Here is a 23,850-nt window from a genome sequence, read left to right as displayed (position 1 = left end):
TTATAAAATGGGCCAGATTTTTTTTTTGCCTCAAAACTCAGTGTTGTACCTTTTTGTCCTACTGATAATTACAGTTTATAGAATTGGAAAGGAGCCTCTGCATTACAGTAGATAATGGTTATCTTTGGGTTCTTCTTAATGAAGCCAAGATTCGATTGTGACCTATTTAAAAATAATCATGAAGCTTTTCTATATGATTTGCCATTTCAATAGCTGTTCTTCAGAATATGTGGCTTCACTGATCACAAATTATATGAGAAATAAGAAGGAAAGTTACCCTCCCAAAACGTATGTGAGACCGACTGTGAAAAATCAGTATGAGAGGTGAGTGTCAGAGTTGTAAGTGGTTGACAGACGGTTTTTTGTCTGTCAGGTTTTTGTGGAGACCTGAGTGAACCTGGAGAATTATTTTCCAAAGAGTAGTCTTACTTAATTTAAAATACAATTTAATTATTCAGGAGTCTAAGCAGAGAACGTTTGTCTTTTTCTAAAACTCACCTGCAAGCTGTTTCAGCATTTGATTTCCCAGTTATCTCTCAGATTCCCAGAGTGAGATATGATCCTCTATGACTGTGAACAAACATTTGAGGGACATAGGGATTCACAGGGTAAATTTATCTCCGTCTTGTAGAACTCTTGCATTAAGAGGTCTTTCCAGCAATCATTTTGCTGGCAGCAGGCAAATGTAATGCTTCATGACAATCTTTTTGAACTTTGGTAACTGTAATTGTAGGAATGCAAACCAAATCTGTTATTGATTATGCTAAACCAGCAGAGATTTTAGATTGTTTGGTGGAATCCAGATTTTATTGGTGACTTTGCTTTTATGATTATACAAAGTAGTATGTTGCTTTTGAAGGAGATATGAAACCTGATAAATGTGTGTTTTGTGCTTTGAATTTAGAGGTCAGACTAGTAAGAAGTGTAATGTGGGTAGCGGCATTGCTTGCTTTATATAGATTATACTGTTTGCTTTCATGAAAGCCCAGCTGGATTACCCAGGCCAAAACTGATAGGCGAGAATGAGGCAGCTGAGTACTTATGCTCTCACAAAGAAAGTTTGATCTCTTTACAAGGAGGTTGGCAATTGAAAAAAAAAAATCTTCTTTGAATATTAAACTTCTAAAAATACTTTCTTTTATCTATTTTAAGACAGTGAATGTATTGTCAAGTACCATTGTCAATGCTTTAAGCAAATCTGAGTAGAATTTCCACTGAGAATTCATTAATTTCAGCTTAATTTCCACTTTAAAAAATTAAGGGAGTTTTTAAGGTCTTAGTTGCACTGACTACTACTGCCATTCAAAAGAAGCCTGAGTATTACCTTTCAGGATTTAATACCAAAGCAATTAGATATACTTCGATGATTACGTGCATAATGATTGAAATAGTGTATTTAAGTGCTCTATTTGCTCTGTTAACTAAAAATTCAGGGGCATGTGGTGACAAGAGAAACAGAATACGGGTAGTGTCGTCTTCCATGCAAACAGCAGAGCAAGCCCCTCTCCGGTACTCTGAATGCAACTTTATCAGCTCATCCATGTGTCCCTGGGGAAGCCAGCTCACTGAAGCATGCCACATGATTCCAACCCCAACTTGTAACTAGCAAGAAGCATTACCTTGCCAGAAATAGCTGTAGAGATAAACTGAAAGGAGTTCATATGACCTGGCTGTGGATTTTTGACTTAACCAGCTAAATTAGCCAGCTAATCTGCCTAGGCCCTGTCTGCAATAGAGAGACAGGCCTCTTTTCACTGTACTAGCTTTGGCGTATGCCAGACTCTTTCCTGAGCTGATTTAACTCTCCAGCCCAGCAAAATACTCTGTATTTAAATCAGCTTATATCAGGTCCAGGATGTACCAGACTAGAGCATGGTAAAAAGCAGGAGTTAATGGCTAGGAGAAGGTGATATCCTGGTTTTGATGGTGGTGGGCTGAGCCTGGGATGTAAATTACATAGGACAAAGACATTGTACATAGGTGCAAGTGTAGGGAAGCCATAAAACTAAACAATGAGTTTGCATTGTCAGAATATTGCCTCTTTTAATACACAGTTAAATTGAAATCTGCAACTAATGCAAATTCCATTTTTGTTCATGGTTAATAAAAATGCTATAATTTTTGTCACTGCTAACTAGCCATTTACTGTCATACGGTTTTTGATAAAGGAGTGTAAGTGATTTTATTTGAGAATAATTAATGCAGTCTGAAGTTTGTACCACCAAATTGAGTCCTGTCTTTCTTACATGATAATGCATTGGAAAAATTAAGAACTGCTTATATGCATTCTTTGTAATTTGAACTTCATTTGTAGCTTTATAGAACAATACATTGAGAGTTAATATTCCCTTCCTCTGCAATGTCTGCCGCAGGGACTAAATATTGTACATACAGCACAAACTGAAGACATATCCATGTATTTAAGATGACTGAGTGTGAATATGAAACAAAAAAATGCTTTAATGAGTAAGCTTTTCAAGCTGATTATCCAAATATTAGAAAATTATAACAGTAACTACATAAAAGCAAGATTAAAATACTGTTGTTTATAAACAGTGACAGCTTTACTAAATGTCTATGCTATGAATTATTCTTACCTGCTCTCTTTTTAGCAAGAACTTCTATTGATCAAAATACTATGTTTTGACTTCAACCTTTTTCCAGTTATGAGAAATACATCCTGTATCCACTACCTAACTACTTAGTCTCAAAACTATTAACATCCATTCCAGCTGTACTCTAGTTTTAAGAGTTGAGAATCTTCATTAAAAGATTAACTTTTTCATTCCTGTACTGTCAAAAGCTACGCAGCCAAATATTCTACAGCTTCATGTGCATCTTTAGACCTGCTTCGTTGTATCTTATTCTTTGCAAAGAAACTATAACATGGCATGTTTTATGAAAAATTGGTTTTTTTCCAGTTGTAATTAACGTAACTTGCTAGGTAGAGGTACATGCAGTGTTTCCAGCACCCAGCAGAGTGCTGTATGAGGAAGGTAGCTGAAGTAGGATTTAAGACTTGAGGTATGTTGAATTACACATGTGTGAAAGAAAACAGTAAGCCCAGAGTGTTTGTGTCTGACTGATGCTCACACAGAAGACTTCTTCACTTTTTTTTTGCAATAAATGTAGGCCCATCAGCTTCCCTGCTGAATCTACTAAAGAGCTGTTTAGTAGATTTCTGTTAGCAACAGTAGTTTCACCTCTTACTTTTGCTCCTGTTTTCCTGAGTTGCTGAAATTTAGCAGTTTGGGCAGCTGTGTATCAGTAAATCTCACCAGAAAGCTGCCCAGGATCCATAGAGCGAATCTTACTATGGGGCTGTGAATCTGACACTTCCCACAGCGTATCAGTAGTGTGGACAATTCTAGATGGCCAGGGTCTGATGCATTGTTTTTTTGATGTGATGATGCTAGCAAATGTGTAAACCCGCTTTCCAGAGAGTAATGGACATCAGAGAGTGGTATGAAACAAACTTGGTCATGGGTCCACAGACCATGAGCTGTAGTAAGCACCTTCCTTACACTGTAAAGCCATTACCGTATGTATCTGTGACCCCATCATAGGCAACAGGAACAGTTTTGGGAGAAGCAACATCTTCTTTGAGCTCTGGGAACGGACGATGATGGTGGGCTGCTGCCTAAAGAGCCGCTCACTGGGCTGCAGCAGGGTGTAGGGGTCCTGGATCCAGGCATGAGCCTGCTTTCTAGCTCCCCTTCCTCTAAATCCCTCCTGGACTTTCTGACCTCAACTAAAATAGTCAATAGATATGACAGATGCCTTTGAAGATGGCACAGTCAGATGTGGAGCAGAAGGGAAGATTTTACAAGGTACAACAAGACTGACTACAAGATAGAGTAACTATGAAAATATCCGCTTGCACAGAAACTTGTTGAGATGGATTCCTTATTGCATCAATTTTTAGATTAAAGATTGGAGCAACAGGCAAGTTTATCCTGTTACTAACTGGAGATTATGGTAGTGGGAATTCACCGCTGATCACTAGCTGGGTAAAATCCTTTAGGCAGAAGCAACGTGCAACTGTAACAATTATGATACAGTGTTTGTAATACTATTAGGTGTCATTCATATATATATATACACACACACACATGAATAGACCTGCATTCTTTGGTAACCTCTGAGCCTGGCAGGGTATTCTTTGACTACCAAAACTTGCTTGTCAACGCGCAGATCACTCTTTAACAATGGCATTAAATTGGAATGTTGTTTTTTAATTGTTACAGTAGTATCAGTGCTCTCAATTTATTTTACTTCTAGTTTCCTGAGAAACAATAGGGAGAAAAAATAACAAAGTATATGAAGTAGCATTGGTATCCCCTGAAACCAGATCCTGCGGAGTTCTAGTATGACACAACATCATTAATTTTATTTAAAGACTTGAGAAACCCTTTGGTTTATTTTAATTTTTAACATTTTTTCATCTCAATATTGAGAAAAATTCTCTTTGTTTACTTATGAAAAAGCCAATTAAGTCAATAGATAATAGTGAGCTAAGCAACACGAGCAGGAACAGTCTGAGCTTTTACTGATTTGTTTTCTTCTTGTTCTCTCTTCTTGCCAGGGCATCCACAGTTGGCTACTGCTGGAGACAAGCTACTGGACTAATGGCCATTCGTAGGGACTGTGTGTTTTATACGAGCTTCATCAGCTTGCATAACTGGAATGCCGAGGGGCCTGAATGCGGTGGCTGTAGAACATAGTCAGAACCAGAACCACAGGGAGCCTTGAGCACTATAATGTTCACTCAAATCAATCCTTCATCATTCATCACAAAAAGTGGAACAACTGCAGTGAAACGTGTTGTAAGTTACCTGCATGTTTTCAACCTTTTCTTCCTTTTCCCCACCATTTTTAGATAACCATTCAGGGTGGTGAGAGGTATGAGGGTGAATACCCTAAAGTAGAGAATGAATTGAATGGAAGTTTTTCTCAGCTTGGACTAATATTTGAATCACTGAGTCACTGGACAGAAATGCTATGAATACCAGCTGGTTTTTGAAGGAAAGCAGCCATCTCTACTTTTTTTCTTGAAACTTGTACTAGGTATGCTCTGAGCTTCCTTTCTGGACGAAAATCACTCTGGAATGAAAGATGGAGGGAAGTATGTTTTATGAAGGTCAGAAATGTGCTAGGTTTGTCACTACTTGACACAATAAGCATTTGTAGTACCAGAAGAAAGACTTCAGTGCTTGGGAAACTTCAGAATGAAAACTGAGATGCTGACAGAGCTTAGGTGGTTGCATGGCTAGGTAACTGCTGGAGAAGCATTTTGGAGACAGCAGTCTTTGACTTTGTCATGATCCACTCTTGGGTTGAACAGTTTGGCAGAGGTTAAACCCCCTTGCTTTCCAACCAACCTCAGATAATTCTGTGAGGTTGGGGGCGGCTGGGCTTAACTTCTGATTAACTCCAATGTATTATAGTGACTAGGTTCCTTTTACATTCTCGGAAACAGAATTAAGAGTCAAAACGGAGTCAAATGCCAAGTCACTTTATTTGGCCAGAAATAGGTATGGGAGAGAAAAAAAGGTGAAAAGGGAATGAGAGGGAGAGTGGACTGTTGCAATATCTATCACTGCGGATCTGTGGCAGTCCGTCCAGTCCGGGCGGGGCGGAGTCCGGGCGTCCGATGCATCTTTGAAGCCAGTGGAGGGGGTATGTGTTCCAGAATGGGCCTCCAGTCATCTCCGCTGGTTTCCCCTTTTATAGGGTTGCTCTCTTGCATAGTCAGTAACTCTTCTGCACACCCCTGCCTCCAACTCGGCGGTGGGGCACATGCCCAGTACCGTCACTAGAGGGTGCTTGAAAGTTCTGGAGGATCCGAGCCTCCCGGGCACGTGGGCAGAGGACATGTACTCTGAGATAAGGGGGCATACATTTCTGTCAGGTCGGCCTTGGTGATTAAACTGTTTTGCTCAGCTGCTGTAGTGATCAGGCTTTGTTAGAGAAACTTGCCTGCCAACAATGTTGAAACAAGTTTCTAGTCCCTGACAGACCCATATGTCTGAAGAGGGAACTAGAGGTGACTTATAACTTTCTGTGAATTTAAGGTTCAGGAATTTTCAGGAGGTCCAAAGCATCTTGTAGGAACTTGGTCTGAAATGCCTAACTTTTCAGACACTACACTTGCAGGAGACATAGTACTCGTACTGATGTGCAAGTTCTAGGATCTTATGAAAGATTCAGTGGTGTTAGGCACACCACACACATGGTCAGAGTTGGTGTTTAAGCGTCTAATGGACTGGGGTCTACGTTGTTCGTTCAGCAAGCACTTTTGGTATAAGTGTTTCTTTCAACATTAAGACTGTTGTATACAAAACCATCAAAATCACATTAGGAAAATCCCTTCATCTGTATCTTTTGCTGTTTTATATTTGTAATAACCTTTTTAAAAAATGTTCAATACTGACTTAAACGTGAGCGACATACTTCCACTGTTTTTAGTTTTTATTTCTGCTCCACTCTAAGTTTGGAAGAAAGTGTTTGTTCTTCAGGTATTTTTTGGCCTTTAGTTGGCTTTATCCCATTCCTCCTGAGACTGATGATCACACTGTGGCTGGCACTGTGAGTGAAAAGTCAGTAATCCGTGGGGTTTCCCCTGCCAAGTATTTTTGCAGTCTGCAAGGTGTCCTGTCAAGTTTAATGCTTGGCATTCTCATAATAGAGGGATTGACAGAAGGGAGTGGGTTTTAAGGAGCCTAGCATAGAGGGCAAAATCTGTTAAGGTGAAGAATTGTATCTAGAAGAATCTTTGTACAGATAAAATAACAATGTTTTGATCATTATAAAAATGTCCCTGACTCTTCAAATACTAAAACCTCTGTAAGTTTCAGTATGACTGGAGATCTGCACCTGCAGCGACATATTTCTGTGGCTAAGAATAAAAAACATATCACAGGGAATATCGCTCTTCTTAAAAGAGTTAAGCCTTATTCTGATCTGTAATTACTGTTCTCCATGGCCAAAGTAAGTATTAGCTTGAAATAGCTGGCCACAGCGAGTGCACAAGCAGTGGCATCTGCTACAAGCTCCCTTTGGTTTCACAGCAGCTTCTGCCTTGTGGCACATGATTGGATTTAGGGCGTCAACACAGGCAGAGCACGCATTTCAGTTAAAAATCAAGGAAACCGTTCACATCTTTGAAGTTAAGCACATGCTTCCATGCTATGCTGGGCTGAAGCGTTAGTATAGAGAAGGAGAGAAAGCTAAAATGGTCAAATATTCTGTTTGTGCAAGAGGGCATGTCTCTGTTAAGTGAAGAGGAACTTGTCGACACCTGCAGCAGAATGGGCCCAGCAAATCCGTGGTGTAGAGAGTATCATTTCTGCTTCCGCCCAGAGGATGGTAAGTGGGGAGCCCTGGCAGCAGAAGCACAGCTGATAAGATGTCAGACCTTTGGCTGGTGCAGGTCACCAGGGCTAAGCTGCACTCAGGGACCTTAGAGCAGCTGTGGCAGCGCAGAGTATTTGCATAGCGTCACCCGGACATGTCATATAGCCTCCAGCTTGTTTCTGCGAGCTTAGCCAGCTTTCTTATCACTCAAGTGGGTGTCAAAGTTTTCAGAGTAGAGCCCATGTCTACGAAGTTGACTGTCTAGATCTGAACATATCCTTGGGAAACACCATTTCTGCCCACTGGTGCTCATGTTTTGCTCAAGAACCGAGGCAGGAAGATACAAAAAGCTTTGAAGAGAAGGCATTAAGCTTTCAATAACCATCCTCGCCGCCCCCCCCCCCCCCGCCTGAAAGCGCGTGAGGAGGGAAGGACCCGAAGCACTGGAGCTGCAGGGCCAGGACTGGATTTGCTGGGCGAGAGCTCGCCCTGGCGGCCTGTAGGGAGCTTGTCCTTTCAAGAGATCACCCTGTCTGGTCTTTACTTGCAAACAGCTGTGTTACATTTGCTGTTCGTGCTACTGTTAAGAAATATTTTATCATAATATTCTCTTTATATGTTCATTCCCATAAAGAGACATTAAGACTGGAAAGAGCCATTTCTCAACTATTTCAACTATTCTTTGCACATACGTGTGTATGCATGTATTTAAAATAAGTATTTCTTTAACTTTTCAATAGGGAAAATATTTTTCTTGTAGTTATACAAATTACTACCCCCTTGCAAATGTGTCATGACTTCTCTCTTCTTGTGTCCTGGAAAGAGGTGCTTTACAGTACTGCCAGAGAAGGTTAATAGACAACCTTTCAGCAACATTCATGTCAGGAGAAATGGTCCCTAGTCCTCCAGTCAGAGACATTGTAAGTAAACTGCCATAGCCTGCAAACTCTAGGCCTGTTGATTGTACAGAAACGAGTGTCAGGATCTCAGTCAATAGCTGGAGGTATAATTTATTTGTTATCTCTGGCTTTTATTTCTTATGTTAGGTCAAACATAATGTACCTGGAAAATAGAGAGTAAAAGAATGTTAATTAGAAAAAATCTTTGAGCTTTCTCAGGGTAAGGCAAAATATTGTCTTTTGTAATTGATTTTGTGAAATCCAGGTTTATATCATTGTAAAAACTTTGTACTCATTAGATGTTCAAATATACTTAAAAAAGAAGGAAGATCCTTACATCGGGACTGCAAAATGTATTTTAAGGATGAGACCACAATTTTGTCCATACTAGACTTTGAGTGGTGATAGCCCACATTGACCAGGTAGACCTGAGTCTAGCCAGGAAGCTACCTTAGTCAAGCTGGGTGTACCTAGAGCACAGTTCATATAATGACTAAGACACAGGCCTGAGCTTAAATGTAGCTTGGGAGCCAAAGGGTGTAAGGTATGTGTGGGAGGCACAGATAAAGCTTCTCACAGCTGTTCTTACAGGGCCCTGGTCCAGGTTATGCAGCTGTGTCACATCAGAGCATAGCTTGAATACTGGCAGCTGAAGTCTGGGGGGGTGGATGGATGAAGATAACAAGTATCTTGTAGAGAAGAACAGTTGCAGGCTTTTCAAGGTAGGTAGAGCCTCTTTGTATGGCTATGGTTTTGATTCTGAAATGGCATTTCCTGCTTTGAGTTAGGAGCTAATAAGACACCCTGGCTTTTAGATGTTCTAGCTGTGCAGACAAGTGTGAAATCTCTCTCTTCTTACTGCTACGATGGTGTGAATTTAAGGAACTCCAGTGACCCCTTGTACTTTTATCACTGTAAAAGTGCCAGATAGCATGAGCAGCTTGGGAAGTGAGCTACAGGATAACAGAATGAAAAAGAAATGAAGTATTGATTAGGACAAAGCTTTTTTTGTTTTCTTCTAGGGTGCGTTACTGTCTTCTACGCTGGACTTGGTTTCCTGGTTCTGGAGCACGCTAGTCACAAGGCTCCTTTTCAGGTCTTTTCTATACTGTTAGACTATTCTTTCAATTTCTGGGCAAACTGATTTAATTATTGCATGCAAAGGGGGACAGCTTTAACAGGGGTGACTGAGAGTATATATTGTTTGAATACCCAGGATTATATGCCCAGCTACTTTTCTGATGTGCTTTTAGCCTGGCATTTTTCAGTCACTGTAAGCGCTAACTTATTTGGCTCTGTGTTCCATCTCTTGGTGTATGAGTGTTTCATCCATAGCTGCCTCATTATCTTTATGTATTAGGAGTATTTTTCAGCCTTTGTAAAAAATGTTTGTTTCATTTGGTGGCAAGGCTGTTGAAAATTGTTTTGTTGCCATCATATGAGTCCTTCTGCAGATCTAATCCAGGATTGTCTATCTCCTGGATATTGTGTATGAAGTAGGATGGGATATTTAATAGGAGAAAGGGTGCATCTCCTAAGATAAATGGTGTTGGTAAAATGAGAGTATCTTAGCTAGGTGATGAGTTGGCTGCGCAGACCTAGCTATAGGATACAATGCTGCTTAGACTATAGCTATATGTTGAAAAAAAGTTGTAAAAAAGGTTTGCAAGGGATTTTTTTTTTTTGTAAGCTATCCTGTTCATTTCTGTCTAAAAGGTAGCAAGTCAGTATGCAGTTGTAACTCTCAGTACTTCTGAAAGCAAAATTACTTTTAGAGTGTATAAGAACTTCTATGACAGATGGAAAAACCGTGCAGGTTTTCTTTGACTCACAGGTAATTGTCAGCAATCTGATACTGTGTTATTTATCCAGAGCTATGATGTAGATTTTGAGGGTTGAATGTAAGGAAATCATTTTGAGAGTTTTATATAATAATGAATTTTTTCCCCCTCCCATTCATTCTGCTTATATCTAACAGGTTGTGAAAAAAACCTGTGGGAATGATTATGTAACGAAAGCAGTCAGTAACAAAATTTAGGGTAGAAAATAGACTTTAGATCTGACAAGATGCTGTGTAAGACAAAATGCTGTCATGCCTGAGTTAGGCTCATTAAAGCTATGGAGGGGGAGGAGTGAATCTTCTTCATTCTCCCAAAAGACAGGAACAGTCAAAAGAGACATGCTGTAATGCGTTGTAATAGTTTTGTGCCAAATGATTTAGAAGTTCACCAGCTACAAGACCTAGACACTTTCAAAGAAGTGAATGCTTCTTGCTGTGAGTTTTTATTAATAGCAATGCTAAATATACCATTGTTTTAAAGAAGCAGCAGAATCCGGTGGATGATGTGCTGAAGTTATCAATCTTAAACTAATAAACTCTCTAAAATGATTGGCAGTAGATTTTTTTAAGAGCGAATGTGTCTGTCTATGGCTTTAGATTTTTCTGACTAACTTGTGTTTTAAGAATGGTGTTATTAGACTGTAATAGATTTTAGTGTACATCTTGGAGCAGAATTTCAAAGGGACCCATTGTGTGAATTTAGATCTATCAATAGGCATCCAGACTTTCAAAAGATATCAGTGGTCAATAGCACACGAGAGGCAAATCTTAAGCCAGACTTCAATCTGCGCTCAGCAATTCCTTATTATTGTTGATGTGAAGTGAGAGCTGCTAAGCATTTAACAGTTCCGGAAACACTGCCTGTAGAAGTTAACTCATGGCTCGTCCCCACTGAAAAGAAGGCAAAACGCCTGTTGATGTCAGATATACATGATCAAGCCTCTAAGGTCTTTTTTCATAATTTTGTACTCAAAGATATATATTACACTGCAATAACAGAGATCTGTCATAGTTTAATGTGTTATTCTGTAAGTGTTATAATATTGATACTGAATTTTCCTGAACTCTGAAATGCACAAGAAGTTTTGTACCTCTTCCAATTTTTGTAAGGTTGATCTAGAGTAGACATGAAGATACCTTCAGTTATTTGCCAAAAATGGATTCCCATGAGAAATTCTTGAATTCTACACACCAGAACCTAAGGGGAGACTAGAAAGTAAGGCCCTTCAGGTAGGGTGAATTGTCATTGATTTAAAGAGTGATGGTGTTTGCTGGCAGGCTGGTAAGAAAAATATTTGTAGTCTTTAATTCATGCAAGGTATACACCATGAGCTTGCCAGATGGCACGGTGACACAATGGATGGCTGTAATGTCATATTTCTTCCATTTAACATTCTTATCAGTAAGAAGTTCCCAGAATAAACAGGCCTATTGGCTGTATGGTGCTCTTCCTTTATGCTGATGACAGTATATAACTCACCTTGCTATGCTTGGTCAGCAGATGCATTTGGACATCATACTGCAGAGTCCACATCCTCCCTGACTCCAGAATGACCTGCTGGTGGTGGCCATCACTGATGGTGTTGCTACTGCGCTCCTGTGAGACTGTTGTCGTTAACCCAGCAATTGTGCAGTAAGTTCTACAAAATCTGGTTCAAAATATGAATTGGTCAGGCAGCTGGACTAGATGATTATTGTAGGTCCCTTCCGACTGGAATAGTCTGTTCTGTTACATTATCAGTATGACAATGAGTTTAACAGTAAGATCACCTTGCATAGGAATGTAACACTTGGCAGAGGCTTCGTCAGTACTTGGATCAGATGAGAAAAGAATAAAACACATGGGCTAAGCTGAACCATTTAGTAAACTGGTTCCGTTCTTTAGGATATTGAGATTTCTTGGCTGGGCATCTGCTGCTTAATGTATCAGAAAACAGAGGACAAAGGCAAACGTATTTAATTTCGTATTAGAAAATGCAGAGAATATGAAAAACACTGTAAATGAACTATTTACTCTTTGTGAAATGAAATAGTCAGAGCCCTTCTTCCAATAAAACTGATTATAGGTTTCAGAAATGACTTAGATTGCAGACTGAAGCCGTACCAATTTTATCTGAGATATCACTGTAATTGCAGCAATAGAGTGCCTGCAAATTCATGTTGCTTAGTAATGTTCTGGACAAAGTCATGAGGAAGGAGTCATACTTTCTAACATATACATACTTTCACCAACTTCTCTGTTTGAATGTCATTCACTACTTGCGTATCATTATTTTAGCATTATGCCCTGGCAAGACATAGTTTCTACATCCTGTGTTCCTTGAACTTGTGCCTGTGAAGACTTACCTAAGCGAATAATTTTGTGCAAGGAGTAGTTAAAGCTTCAAGGAGACTGCTAAGTCAAATGTATCCATAAATCTTTGCAGGTTCCAGACATGGAACCTGTTAGTTATGCTAAAGTTAGTCACAAGTGCAGTATAACTGCAGTGCAATGTAACATAATGGATTTTGTGAAGAGGATGCACAGGTTTGCCCCATAAGAGAGAGCCATGCAGGGGGAGACAGGTGACATTTAAGAAACATTAAGAATATGATGCATATATCTTCACCTCACTTAACATTTGTGCTCACATATTCTTACGATTGTAGGTGGTAACATATTCAAAAATATCTGTTTATCAACAGAAAACTGTAATAGAAATGGACTAAAAAGTTTAATTCCGTGCACATGTTCTCAAATCAAGGCTCGAAAGAAAACAACAACAAAAAAAAGTCTTTCAACCAGTGAATACTGGCATCCTGTTTTTGCCAAGTCGTAGTGCTGTAACATGTTGTGAGGAGGGAATCCTTGAAAGACTACAGGAGACTGGTAGAATCTCCAGAAATAAAAGAAAGTAGTGTCCTGAAGGGAGGTTATTCTGATTTTTAGGAGAAAGATAAATTAAAATATTCACATATAGCTGATTGTTCTCTGGAAAATGTGGGCTAAATGAAAGATTTATAGGCTACATTTCAGGAAAAAAATATGATTAATGGATTGGCTAACTCTTAGGAGCTAGTCTTGTCTAGCCAAGATGTGGAGGGTCAGATCGGTTTGATTCAATTTTTTGAAAGTCGTCACAGATTGCAGAACAGATATGGCTGCTCTTGACTTCTGTTGTCTTCAGTGAGCATGCATCATTCTTATAGCTAAAATAATATTTGCAGAGTTGAAGATGTATCCCAAGAACTGTATATTTTAATGGTGGGGTCATAATTGTAATTTTTTTTTTTCTAAAATTGGTACAGGAGTATTTTTCATTTGTAGCAACAAAAGCCTTTATGTCGAAATGCATGGGGTTTTAAACTAATTGAATTAAGGATTGTTCTGTCTTAGGCCACATTTTTAAAGTAATATGTGTGGACACAGCTGTCGTTATTTGTTATTGATTTGATTTTGGGCAAAAGTAGTAGACCATGTTTAAAAAAAAACCCAAAACAACTCACTGCCACGTTACTACATCAAACTTACGGCAACTATAAAAAGAATGCAGCCATACTGCACTATCAGATATGGAGCACTGAGCTGGGTGGTGGTGGTGGTGTTTTTTAAATGCCTCTTCTCCCTAACTGTGTGGAAGGTTACTTGTTTCAGACATAGTCAAATTAGAGTAATGTTAGCGCAAAAGTTTCCTATGCAGAAGATATTGCAAGTAGTTAATTTGATTTGGGTAGAACAAAATCTAGTTATTGTAATCAAATGAGATGTGTGTTACAAGGATCAGAGAAGAGTCAGCAGTGTGATGAGTACATTCTCATTTGCATTTGTGCTAAGGCTATGAAAAAGTTGCGCAGGGTGTATCTAAGCAGTGTGGACACTCATTTTGATATGAGTTCACATTTTGCTTTAGGACAGAAAAGAAAGCCTCTTGATATACGGTAAATTGCAATAAAATATTCTTAAACCAACATAATAACTTTATATGGCTTTAATTACAGCACCTGACAACTGGATGAAGTTAAACCAGAGCAATTTTTCCGAGTAAATGAGGCTCAAGATCACCTGTATGTTTCTCTAACAGGGTGTAAGTTGAAATGTGTAAAGTACAATTTATGCTTGCTTTAAAGCCTATTTAATCTAATCCAATGGTATGAGATGTCATTGCTTTTCCTTGCAGAATTTTTCCTCTTTTTTATTATTTAAATCTTGTTTATGCTAATTACATTAAAACATACTTTCCTTCCTGCCTAGTTAGCATTAGAGTGTGAGAGTAGTTGTGCTTTTCAGGCAAGTGGTTGTGCAACTGGATGGCAATTTATGGATTTACCAAAGCAAGAGCAATGGATGCTGGAGGAGGCTGGCAGAAACTGGAGGGGAAAAAAGTGTTACTGATCTATATCATAGCTTTCCAAAGCCTCCAGAAGCATGAAGAAAATATTTCTATATGTTTGATATGGTATGTACGTATCATATCTATTTCTCTTCTACTACATGTATCTTCAAAACAGAGATACATCTCTCAGTGTGCTGTTGTTGAACTCCTTAGTTTTACTAAGGAGAACTATGTATTAACCCAGAGATGGATACTGGTCAGGAGTATTTATTTCTGTTACAAATCCGACAGTTAAACAATGGCATGGGTGTCTGCCTCAGCCTTGTGCTCAGTGAACAGACTCCTTTACCAGCGTGAAGCACAACTCATGTTAGCACCATTTTGTGAGGAGAGAAGGGTTCACCATTTGGCCTGGTTGCAGGACTGAGGCTTCCAACTTAATTTGTGATAAAATATGTTAAAAGGTGTTTAAGTTTGTTTGTTTTGCTTCCTTCTTTCCATTCTTGAAAGGCCAATGGAGATAGAAACGTTGACCAGTCTCTCCTGATAAGAATCAAAACTCTGGAGATGCACAAGACCAGACAAAGTAATAGGATTGTGTGGTTGGAGACAAATCTAATAGGTCTGGTGTTAGAAAGTAAATTTTACAATTTATTTTCTCCAAATAAAGTACCTGTTTTCAAGGAAACCTCTGTGAAGAGAGGTTGCATTTGTACAATATATGTGCGATCCCTTGAGTTTGAAGCAATACTGGGCAGCTTTACATTCGCTTGGCTTTGAGACGTTAATGGTGTTTAAAAGAAGGTAAACCCACCTCTTCTTAAGGCTTTTTTGAATTGTAGACCCTGCCTCTAGTAACAGGAAACATCACACAATCTTAATAAAGTTGTTTTCAGTTGGTTTTGACTTTGGCGAAGTTTCAGTATGTGGACTTGAAGGCTGTTAAAACAGCCTTCTTTTCCTTGTTTTGAAATTTCAAGAAGGGATTGTCTAGGAAAAAAGTATAAATTGTTAATTAAACTATTCTGGTTTAGAACAGGGACTGGAAATGGGAGGCTGTGTCCTATGTGCTACGGATGTCCCTCTGAAAATTTGCTAGACTGTGGCTAAGTTTCAAGTCTGCAGGATTTAAGTTTGCATGTGCTCAACGGGGACTTGCCTAAACCCTCCCTGAGGGTGCCACTGTGCGAAGCCACAGCGAGCCCAGTTGGGCTATGGTATGACGTTCATACAAAGCTTGTATTTGTATCACGTTTCAATGTAACTTTATTTGATCAGTTAAGTTTATTCAGGCAAACAAACCGTCCATCAGAAATAATCCTTTTTTTAGAACCAACATTTCCTTTTGATTGCTTGTGTTCAGGGAAAACGTGATTTTAGTAATTCAGTTCTGTGGTGTGCATGGGGGTTTATTACTAGGGTTTTTTTGGCTTGAGATTTTTTGGGGCTGAAGGATATTTCCCTTTTTGCTTCTATGCAAGTTACACTTTGCATGGCAAGATTAATCTTTTAGTTGGAAGTCAAGGACAGCTGGCAGAGTTTTCAAGTCATCTCAGGAACAGTAAAAAGTCAGGGCTATATATAAAGTGCTGAGCAATTAGTGGCATAATTATACGATTAACTCACCTAAATTTGTCTGTAAAGGAAATAATGTTTTGTGATATGTTAGGAATTCGAAACCCTATTAAAGTTTCATTAGTCTCTTTAAAGTTTGACAGCTGTTCACCATTTTCACCAAGCTCTTAATTTTCATTGTCACTGTTACCTCTGCCTAGCTGGGTGAGTGAAAACAACCCATTTCCCCAGGTATGGAGGGAATCCTGCCAGCTGATGGCTTACAGCCTCTTGTTTCTTGCCTGCTCATAAACTCATTGAAAATAAGATCATAATGCGTGTTTACTGAGCTCTGGTTGGGTATTGTGGGGGGGGAAAAAAAAAAACAACCCAGTCCTGCTTAGTCTCATGACATGATGTGACATGTTATGCTGGCAATCAAGTCAGTCTTGGGGGTGTGTGTGTGGGGTGTGGTTCTAGTGATGGAGAACCAAGACTGCAAATACTATGACATCATCTTTTTCTGCAGCCCAAAGGTGAGGCATGCCTTGGGGAATGAATTTCTGAGCTCCTGCGCTTGGAACTCCTTGGTGGTCCCTTCTTGAGAATGAAAGGGCAGAATCAGCTGGTGTAACTTGGAGGACACTCGGGCCCATGCCTGCTTGCCTGTGCAGTCCAGAGATATTTGCTCTTTAAGCTATTCTAATTTGCATTGGTATAATATAGAGCTGCCTGAGCTACCTTTCCAGTATTTCTGCCAGGACCGGAAGCAGTTTGATGTGACAGCACCAGGTTCTGTACAGGCTAATTTACTCTGCCCAGAGGCAATACTTTGAATTATTAGCTAGGAGTGGAATAAATTATCCCACGGGAACTCTGGGGTGCTACAGCTGGATTAGTTTTCAGATGACTTGGAAGCAGTCCATGCACTAGAGACCAGGGCAACCAATTTTTTTTTCTAGATATATGTGGGCCTTGCTTGTTGTTGAATGTCAGTTGACCAGAGCTTGCTCCCTGGCATTATTATGTGACAGAACCAGAAAGATGTCTCTCCAGCAACTCCTGCTGGAGGCGGAAAAAAATGCCTGCGTTATGTTGTGACCTGGTGGAAGTGCTGAATTCAGTAGGTTTTTTTCCCTTCTGCAATGTTGGGGATGAATCGTCAGGCATGTGCTGAAAGTGGGGATAGGAAATCCTCTGTCCTGGCATAAGGCATGATGAAATCATGTCCTGATTCTTACAGGAGCAATACCTGCGTTTTGGGATGGCCCTGGCCAAATCAAAGGTATATCTACACTACTTTGGCCAGGTGTTTATGACATGTTTAAAGTGCAAAATTGAACTAGATGTAGTTTAATGGGGTAGAACAGAGCCCAGTGGACTTGTATTAGTTCTGGATATTTTTTATGAGGGTTAAACAAGCTTGTGCAAGAGCTAGTGGGAGTGGTTGAGCACAGTGCCAGGCAGAGATGTCTAGGATGTGACCCATCTTCCTTCCAGACAGTTTGGCTGTCACTGTACTGTATTTCTTTGCATTTCCCATCCACTGTGAATTTAGGTAGAGACACACTTGGCTGTGTCTGCTTTGCCAGCATTATTCTTTTGAGATCTTGTATAAAATAATTCAAGGTTGCTTATTTTTTACCTTGCAGGCTCGGACTTCCTTTTGGACCAGATGCCGGTTAAGTATCCACCTGTCACTTAACAGGTAGCGTGTACTATGCTGGACGGCATCGACAGAGAAAAATGATGGGCTTCTAACTCCTTTGGTGAGTTTGTAGATATATAGTTCAAAATGTATTTCATGTAAAAAGCAAGGTTCATTTTTTGTTTTTTATTGCCATTTAGTCTTCTCCTCAATACAAGGTTAGACTGCAAATCTAGGAAATTGGGCAAAAGCAGTTACAAAAGTAGCATCCCTGATTAGGTTTGCTTGATGTTACTGGATATTTTTTTTTTGGGGGGGGAGGGTGGTTTGGGTTTTGCTTTGTTTTTAAGGCTGTACCCATAAGCATAAATTTCCTGTGCCACTTTGAATTGTAATAAAACATATTTAGAGTTTTGGCAAGTGTTTAGGATGTCTGACGTAATGGTTGGAATAATGTACAAGAATTCATGTGGCAAGGTGCCTGGATGGTAAAATTGTGCCACTTGGGTTACCAGGAAATCTCATAACTTGTTTGGATTAAATATTTTATTTTGGGAGGAGGGACAGCTGACAAATGCTCACCAGGCAGAACTAAATAGCCAGAATCTTCTCTACCCAGCTCCACTATGGTAGTGTAATATTTAAAGTATTCAGCTCTGGTTTATATTGGAGTTTGTGAGGAACAGCACAGAGTCTGATGTTTCTGATTTCAGTTGCTTTCTTTTTCTACTCTTGTTTTAATCATATATTAATATGCGTAGGAAGCCTGTGCTTATTTTCTTTTCCACATTGGATGTGGCAAATTAATTTCAAATGATGTCAGTATTACAGCAACAGAAGGAAAGGAAGCAAATTCATAGCTTGGAAAAAAGATGTTTCTCTATAGAGTTAAAGATGCTTTTCCCAAATAGTTGCAAATAAACACGGCTGCACTTATTTTTAAATACCAATACCAAAGTGAAAAAAGCATAAGAATTTAATGTACTTAAGAATTTTCCATACAGAAACATTTGTTGGTGGGAGAGGTAGTGGCTGGCTAAAGGGACTGTAACAGGGTATGGCTTCAAACTGTTACCAGCATCTGATGGTTCTGTGGCCTTTAAAGCAAAATGATTTTTACAAACACGTGTAGGAAGATTTATGTAAGCAGGCAATATATTAAAGGTGAAGAAAATATAATTCCTCAGAATCTTTTAAGGCAGAAAGAAAGACTTCTGATTTTTTTCACAAGAGACTCTTTCTGTGTTGGCGTTTGCCCGTTCTCTGTTAGTCCAAGGTCATTCACCTCTGTAATAACTGTCTGATACAATCTGTCAAATGGTTTTATTGCTTACCGAGCTGTTGCATTTGGAACATTGTACCGTAGAAGCTGCAGTAAGACATTATCAGCTTTCCTAGTGTTGCATTTTAATTTCATTCAATGAGATTTTAATGAATTGTAGTATCTGTTATCCCAATCTTCGGCTTTACTTGAAGGCTGTACTAGCTGATTAGAAATCCATCCTGCAGTCGCTGAAGTGCGGGAGTGTCTTTATTAGCTGAGTGGTTTCTCAGGTGTTGAGTGCTCTCAGTAATCACAATGTGAGAAGGAGCTGACAGGGCTGAGCAGGCTGCAGGGAGATTTGCGTGTTTCCCCTGTGTGAACAAAACTATGAAAAGCAAAGAAATTAGATAGTGGTGTAATTATAGGTCTAATTTGTCATACATACTTTATGTGAAACACTTAACAGGTTCTCAAAGGTGTTTTATGTATGCACATATGGAGATCACGTGGCATCTATGTCCTGAACCTTTAACAGTATTAACAAAATAAATGAATGTGAAAGTTCAAAGCTTTCAGGTGTCAAGGGGTGAGTGACAGTGCTATAAAGGACTGTATTGCCTTTTTCCAGACTTCTGTTCGAGGTTTCTAAGTTTTCTAACCTTAATGCTGGTTGACTGCTGGAAATGGTTTTTCTGTTACTGCTCCCTCTTGTATTATTCAGAGCAGTTCTTGTAACTCTTCCTTGAGAATGCCTCACCTACCAACGTGGTTATTGTTCACAATATTTATAGTCTTGGGACTTGGAGACCAGGCTAGGCTGTGTTCAGGAGAAGAACAATGTGCCTTTTCCTGTTAATTTCAATTGAACTGCATGTGGGATTAATGCATTTTTGCTTTGTTGAAGGTGATTGATTAATTAGGAGTTGGGGTGAAAGAAACCTACAATACCCTAGAATTTTGCCATGAATTCAGAATGACTTTCACAGAGTCTCCTAATTTCATAGGTGACTTAGGTTTTTATTTTTCCTAGTTGTACATGGAAAGCCTAATGTTGAAAGGTAAACGGGAGTTCTCATTTTCTCTGCCCCAGGGTGTTGTAGCAAAACAGTTCTGTAAAAATCTCTCTGACTAGAAAGATCAGAGAAAGCAAATACCAAATTAGAAATTCTCTGTGAAGTTGTCTTCCCTCTCACCTTGTCCGTTTTCTGAATATTGACCGTCTTGGTCTCTCCTTGTTCCCAGTATTTATCATGCCAGATTCATAGTAATGTATACCAGAATTACATAATGCAATAACAAAATTACAGTGTTGTGTAAATTATAACATAGGAACTCTTAATGAAAGCTGTGTCTGGTGTCCACAAGTAATGAAGTCTGGGAAGTCCGTAGGGTGTCAGACTTCTGGCAATCACAACTGTAATGTCAGTCAAGCACTCTGCCTTGGTGGGAAGGATAGAGCATGCAGCTACCCACTGACAGACACTTTGAAATCCAAGGTTGATGGTTTTTCTTTCAGTTTGTTGTGGTTTTGCCTGTAAAAATAAGGTGGGCATCATTCTTTATAAAAAAGAGAATGCTCAGAGTAGTATTTAGTCTGAAATCCTTCAGATTTGTATAGGACTGCTGCTTTGGAGATGTATGGGGAAGAATGGCTGAGTAACTCCCAGACAAACTGACAATGGGTTACGTGGAGGTCCTTGGTGTAAGAACAAGCTGTGTTTGATGTTTAGTGTATTGGAAAAAGAATACTTTCCTTTTGTTGTAAAGGAAGTTTCTGAGCACATCAGGAATTCAGCATGTGGAGCTGTAACCTTTCTGCTGTGCTCTGGTCTTTGTTCTTCATGCACACATCATCTAATTTTTTCTTTTTTTAACAAGTATTAATAGATCTGATTCAAGTTCTCAGACTGCCAGGGTCTACAGCTATTGGTGGCGAGTGTTTCAAAAGGAGATGGGGGCCTCAAAACAGCACTAGGACTTCTGTGGATTTCATGGTATTCTTTGTATGATACATTTTATATCCAGGTTATGTTTTGAGCTGATTTTGTTCACTGATCATGTTAGCAGGTATATAGAGCACTTCTCAAGTGCACACTGGCTGGAAAAGTGAGTATTTTGATGTTGATGTGGTGTGTGTTGTGAAAGAATCCCAGGCAGCTCCTCACAAGGTGGGCGACCAGAGGAGCGGCGGACGTGGGAAGTAGGGGTACGTTCTCCCTGCAGCTCCCCTTGACCTTGAACCCAGGGATGAACCTGCAGCAGCTGCTGATAAAACGCCGCTGGGGGTTACGGGCGGGTGGGAGGTTGCCTCCCCTCGCAGGGGTGGCGGCCCCGGGTTCGCACCCCCGGGGCACGCCTGCTGGGGTGCGCTCGGGGGACACCCGCTTCCCGGTGAACCAAACGCCCGGCCCGGCCCGCCGCAGCCCAGCGCTGCGAAGCCCAGGCACGGCAGCGGTGGGGCCGGCCCCGGCACCGGGGGAGCGGCGGGACGGCCCTACCTGCCGCCGCGGGCCGGGCCCCGCCTCCCGCCGCGGCGCAGCCCCGGGGCGGGGCCCGAGGAAGTGACTTCAGCCGGCGGCGGAGCGGCGGGGCTGAGCGGCGGAGCGGCGCGGAGCATGGCAGCGGCGGCGGCGCGGTCCTTGCTGGCGGCGGGGCGGGCGGGCGGGCGGCGGTGCCACCGGGCCCTGCCCGCCGCGGGGGCCGCCCCCCACTGCACCGTGGCCCCGCAGCAGCGGCGGCAGCCGCCGCCCGACATGAAGAGCTACCTGTGGTCGCGCTATAAGGAGGCCAAGAGAGTCACCAAGGGTGAGCGGCGGGGCCCTCCGCCTGCCGCCGGTCTCGGAGCAAATCCGTGCGTGTTGGCGGCGGGGAGCCGAGGGACGGCGAACCGAGCGGGAGCCCTTGCGGCAGCGGGAAGGGTTGGGGGTGTGGGCTTCTCCTCGTGGGGGGCCGTCGTGAGCAGCCGCGGGTCCGTCCCGGAGCCACCGCGGCTCCCGGTGTAGCGCGGTCACCGCGGCGGGTGCCGAGGGCCGGGCCCCCGGGGGACACGCAGGGCTCTGAGCCCTTGGGACCACTGGCCACCTGAGCCACTGGGGCTGTCGCCCTTCGGAGCCTTCCGTGCAGTGCAGCTTCGGCCGGGCAAAGTGGCTGGCGTTGGGGATGCGTTGTGCGGAGAAAAGCAAATGTGAAAAAAGGAAGAGGCTGGTCGTCTGTTTGAGGGGCTTTCTGCAATAGGCTGCTCTTCCAAAAAGTTAAAATGCTGTGAAGTTTTGGATGACTCTTTTCCATTTTGCCTATGTTTCCATTAAAATACCCTGAAGCGTTGAAGCCAGGATAAAATGGTAATGATGCATGCATGACTCTGGGAAGCCCTGTTCTTCAGCCCAGCTAGGCAAAAATTTAAGGGCCGATTACTTGCTTGAAGCTTGCTTGCTTCTGCCCTTGCTCTGATGGGAAGAGTATTACCAAGGTGCTTGAATATGTGATGTTTTTAGAGAGTCAAAAAAGAAAGAGGCAGTGTGTTCCACAACGTCAAGTGGGAAAGCTTATCCTGTAGTGGCGATGGATAATGCTTTGGTCTTGCATTTTTTGCTCCTCTGAAAAAAGAGTAAGTGTGGTCTTATTCTACACTTAAGAGTCCTGAGTGTGAACTGGGGCTTCACTCTGCTGGGTGCAAAGATACCATTTGCAAACAAAAGATAGCAGCAGCATTTCATAAGGGAAATAAGAAGTCATGTTAGAGGTCTCAGAAGAATCTTATGGACTTTGGAGAGTGGGGTAAGGGATAGGAAGAAGAGAGTGGCTCTTTATTAAATGCCTTTGATTTTCCTTCTGTTTTTCTTTTCCTGTTTTCGGAAAACTTCTTCTTACTTGAAACCACACCCAAATAAAACTTCAGAGCTGAGGTTAGAGAGTAGCGTAGTGTTAAGAGAAAATAAGTGGGTGTGAGTTGGCAAAAGATGAGGTGAGTGCTTCTAGAATAATTCAGAATATTTTATTACAGCCTAAGTCACCCGATGGCTTCAAGTTTGTGATGTTGCACTTAGTTACAGTGTTAAGACAAAGCTGTCCTCATTTTTGACCCAAGGTTTATAGCACTTGGGATGCTGTCTGCCAGCCAGAATGTCTAATAGCAACAAAGTGTTTATACTGTCTGCTTTCAAGCAGGCGCTAGTCAAGCTTTTTTAATCTGAAATATCTTTATATATAGATATTTATATATCTTTATTTTTAAAGCAAATGTTGACTCACCAGGGTGCACAATTGACATATGAAAAAATGTTTCAATACAGAAATGTGTGTTGTAACATGATTTTGGACGTTCACTCGCAGCTACGGTTATGACTTCAAGTTAAGTGATTCATGGCCCTTTTTATAGATTAAGAGTATTTACCTTACTAGTAGTGTGTCAAATTGCATTTGATTGTTTGGTGTCCTCAACTGAGCGTAACGTTTATCTCCTGTATCACTATAAGCAGTGACTGGAGATAGTAGGAGCTAATGTTTTGGTTGAGGCTTATTTTGTTAAATCCCCTGAAACAAAAGATACAGCTTTTTCATGTCAGCTTAAGCATGGGGAACTCCTGGGATCTTTTTTGGTGAAAGAGGTGCTGGACTTTATTTGAGACTTGGAATTAAACTTGGTGAAACTGCTGTTCTGCCTTTTACTCAAAAATTAAAAGGCTTGGATATATGCATCTGATAGAGTTGAATGGTTTCAGATTACCATCTGTTATTGGGCATCTGTGTAAGTTTCATAGTGTATCTGCCTGTCAACTGTGCAGCAGTCTAAGGCATTGCTTTTACGAAAGAAATGTTATTTCCCTTTCTATGAGTTGGCCAGAGTTTTCAAAATAGAGCACTGTCTTCCTAACAGATCTGGATTCCCCACACCTACCTGCCTGGCTGAGATGGTTTCCTCCTGTAATGGAGCACGTAGTGTATCTGTCCTCAGAACTGAAGGTGTTGAGATAAGC

The 23,850-nt window shown here is 40.9% G+C and overlaps 1 protein-coding gene across 6 annotated transcripts in view; it reads left to right on the top strand.

Moving 5' to 3' along the window:
* The window catches only part of NT5DC3 (5'-nucleotidase domain containing 3), a 46,154-nt gene that overhangs the window by 1,465 nt on the left and 20,839 nt on the right, over positions 1–23,850 (top strand). The window contains exons 2-6 of one of the 6 annotated variants that reach the window (XM_075075090.1): positions 4,586–4,826; positions 9,278–9,351; positions 11,597–11,728; positions 14,074–14,159; positions 17,615–17,731. Coding sequence is in view for 1 of the 6 variants with exons in the window: in XM_075075075.1 (XP_074931176.1) it covers positions 21,490–21,679 (190 nt within the window). In the remaining 5 variants the exon portion in view is untranslated. Of the gene's footprint in view, positions 1–4,585; positions 4,827–9,277; positions 9,352–11,593; positions 11,729–14,073; positions 14,160–17,614; positions 17,732–17,969; positions 18,240–21,441; positions 21,680–23,850 lie in introns of those variants that run through there. The other 5 variants (XM_075075100.1, XM_075075083.1, XM_075075106.1 and 2 more) reach the window with 5 other exon arrangements.

Source organism: Phalacrocorax aristotelis, chromosome 1 (genome assembly GCF_949628215.1).
Source record: "Phalacrocorax aristotelis chromosome 1, bGulAri2.1, whole genome shotgun sequence".
NCBI lineage: Eukaryota > Metazoa > Chordata > Aves > Suliformes > Phalacrocoracidae > Phalacrocorax > Phalacrocorax aristotelis.
This window is presented reverse-complemented; position numbering and strand designations above follow the sequence as displayed.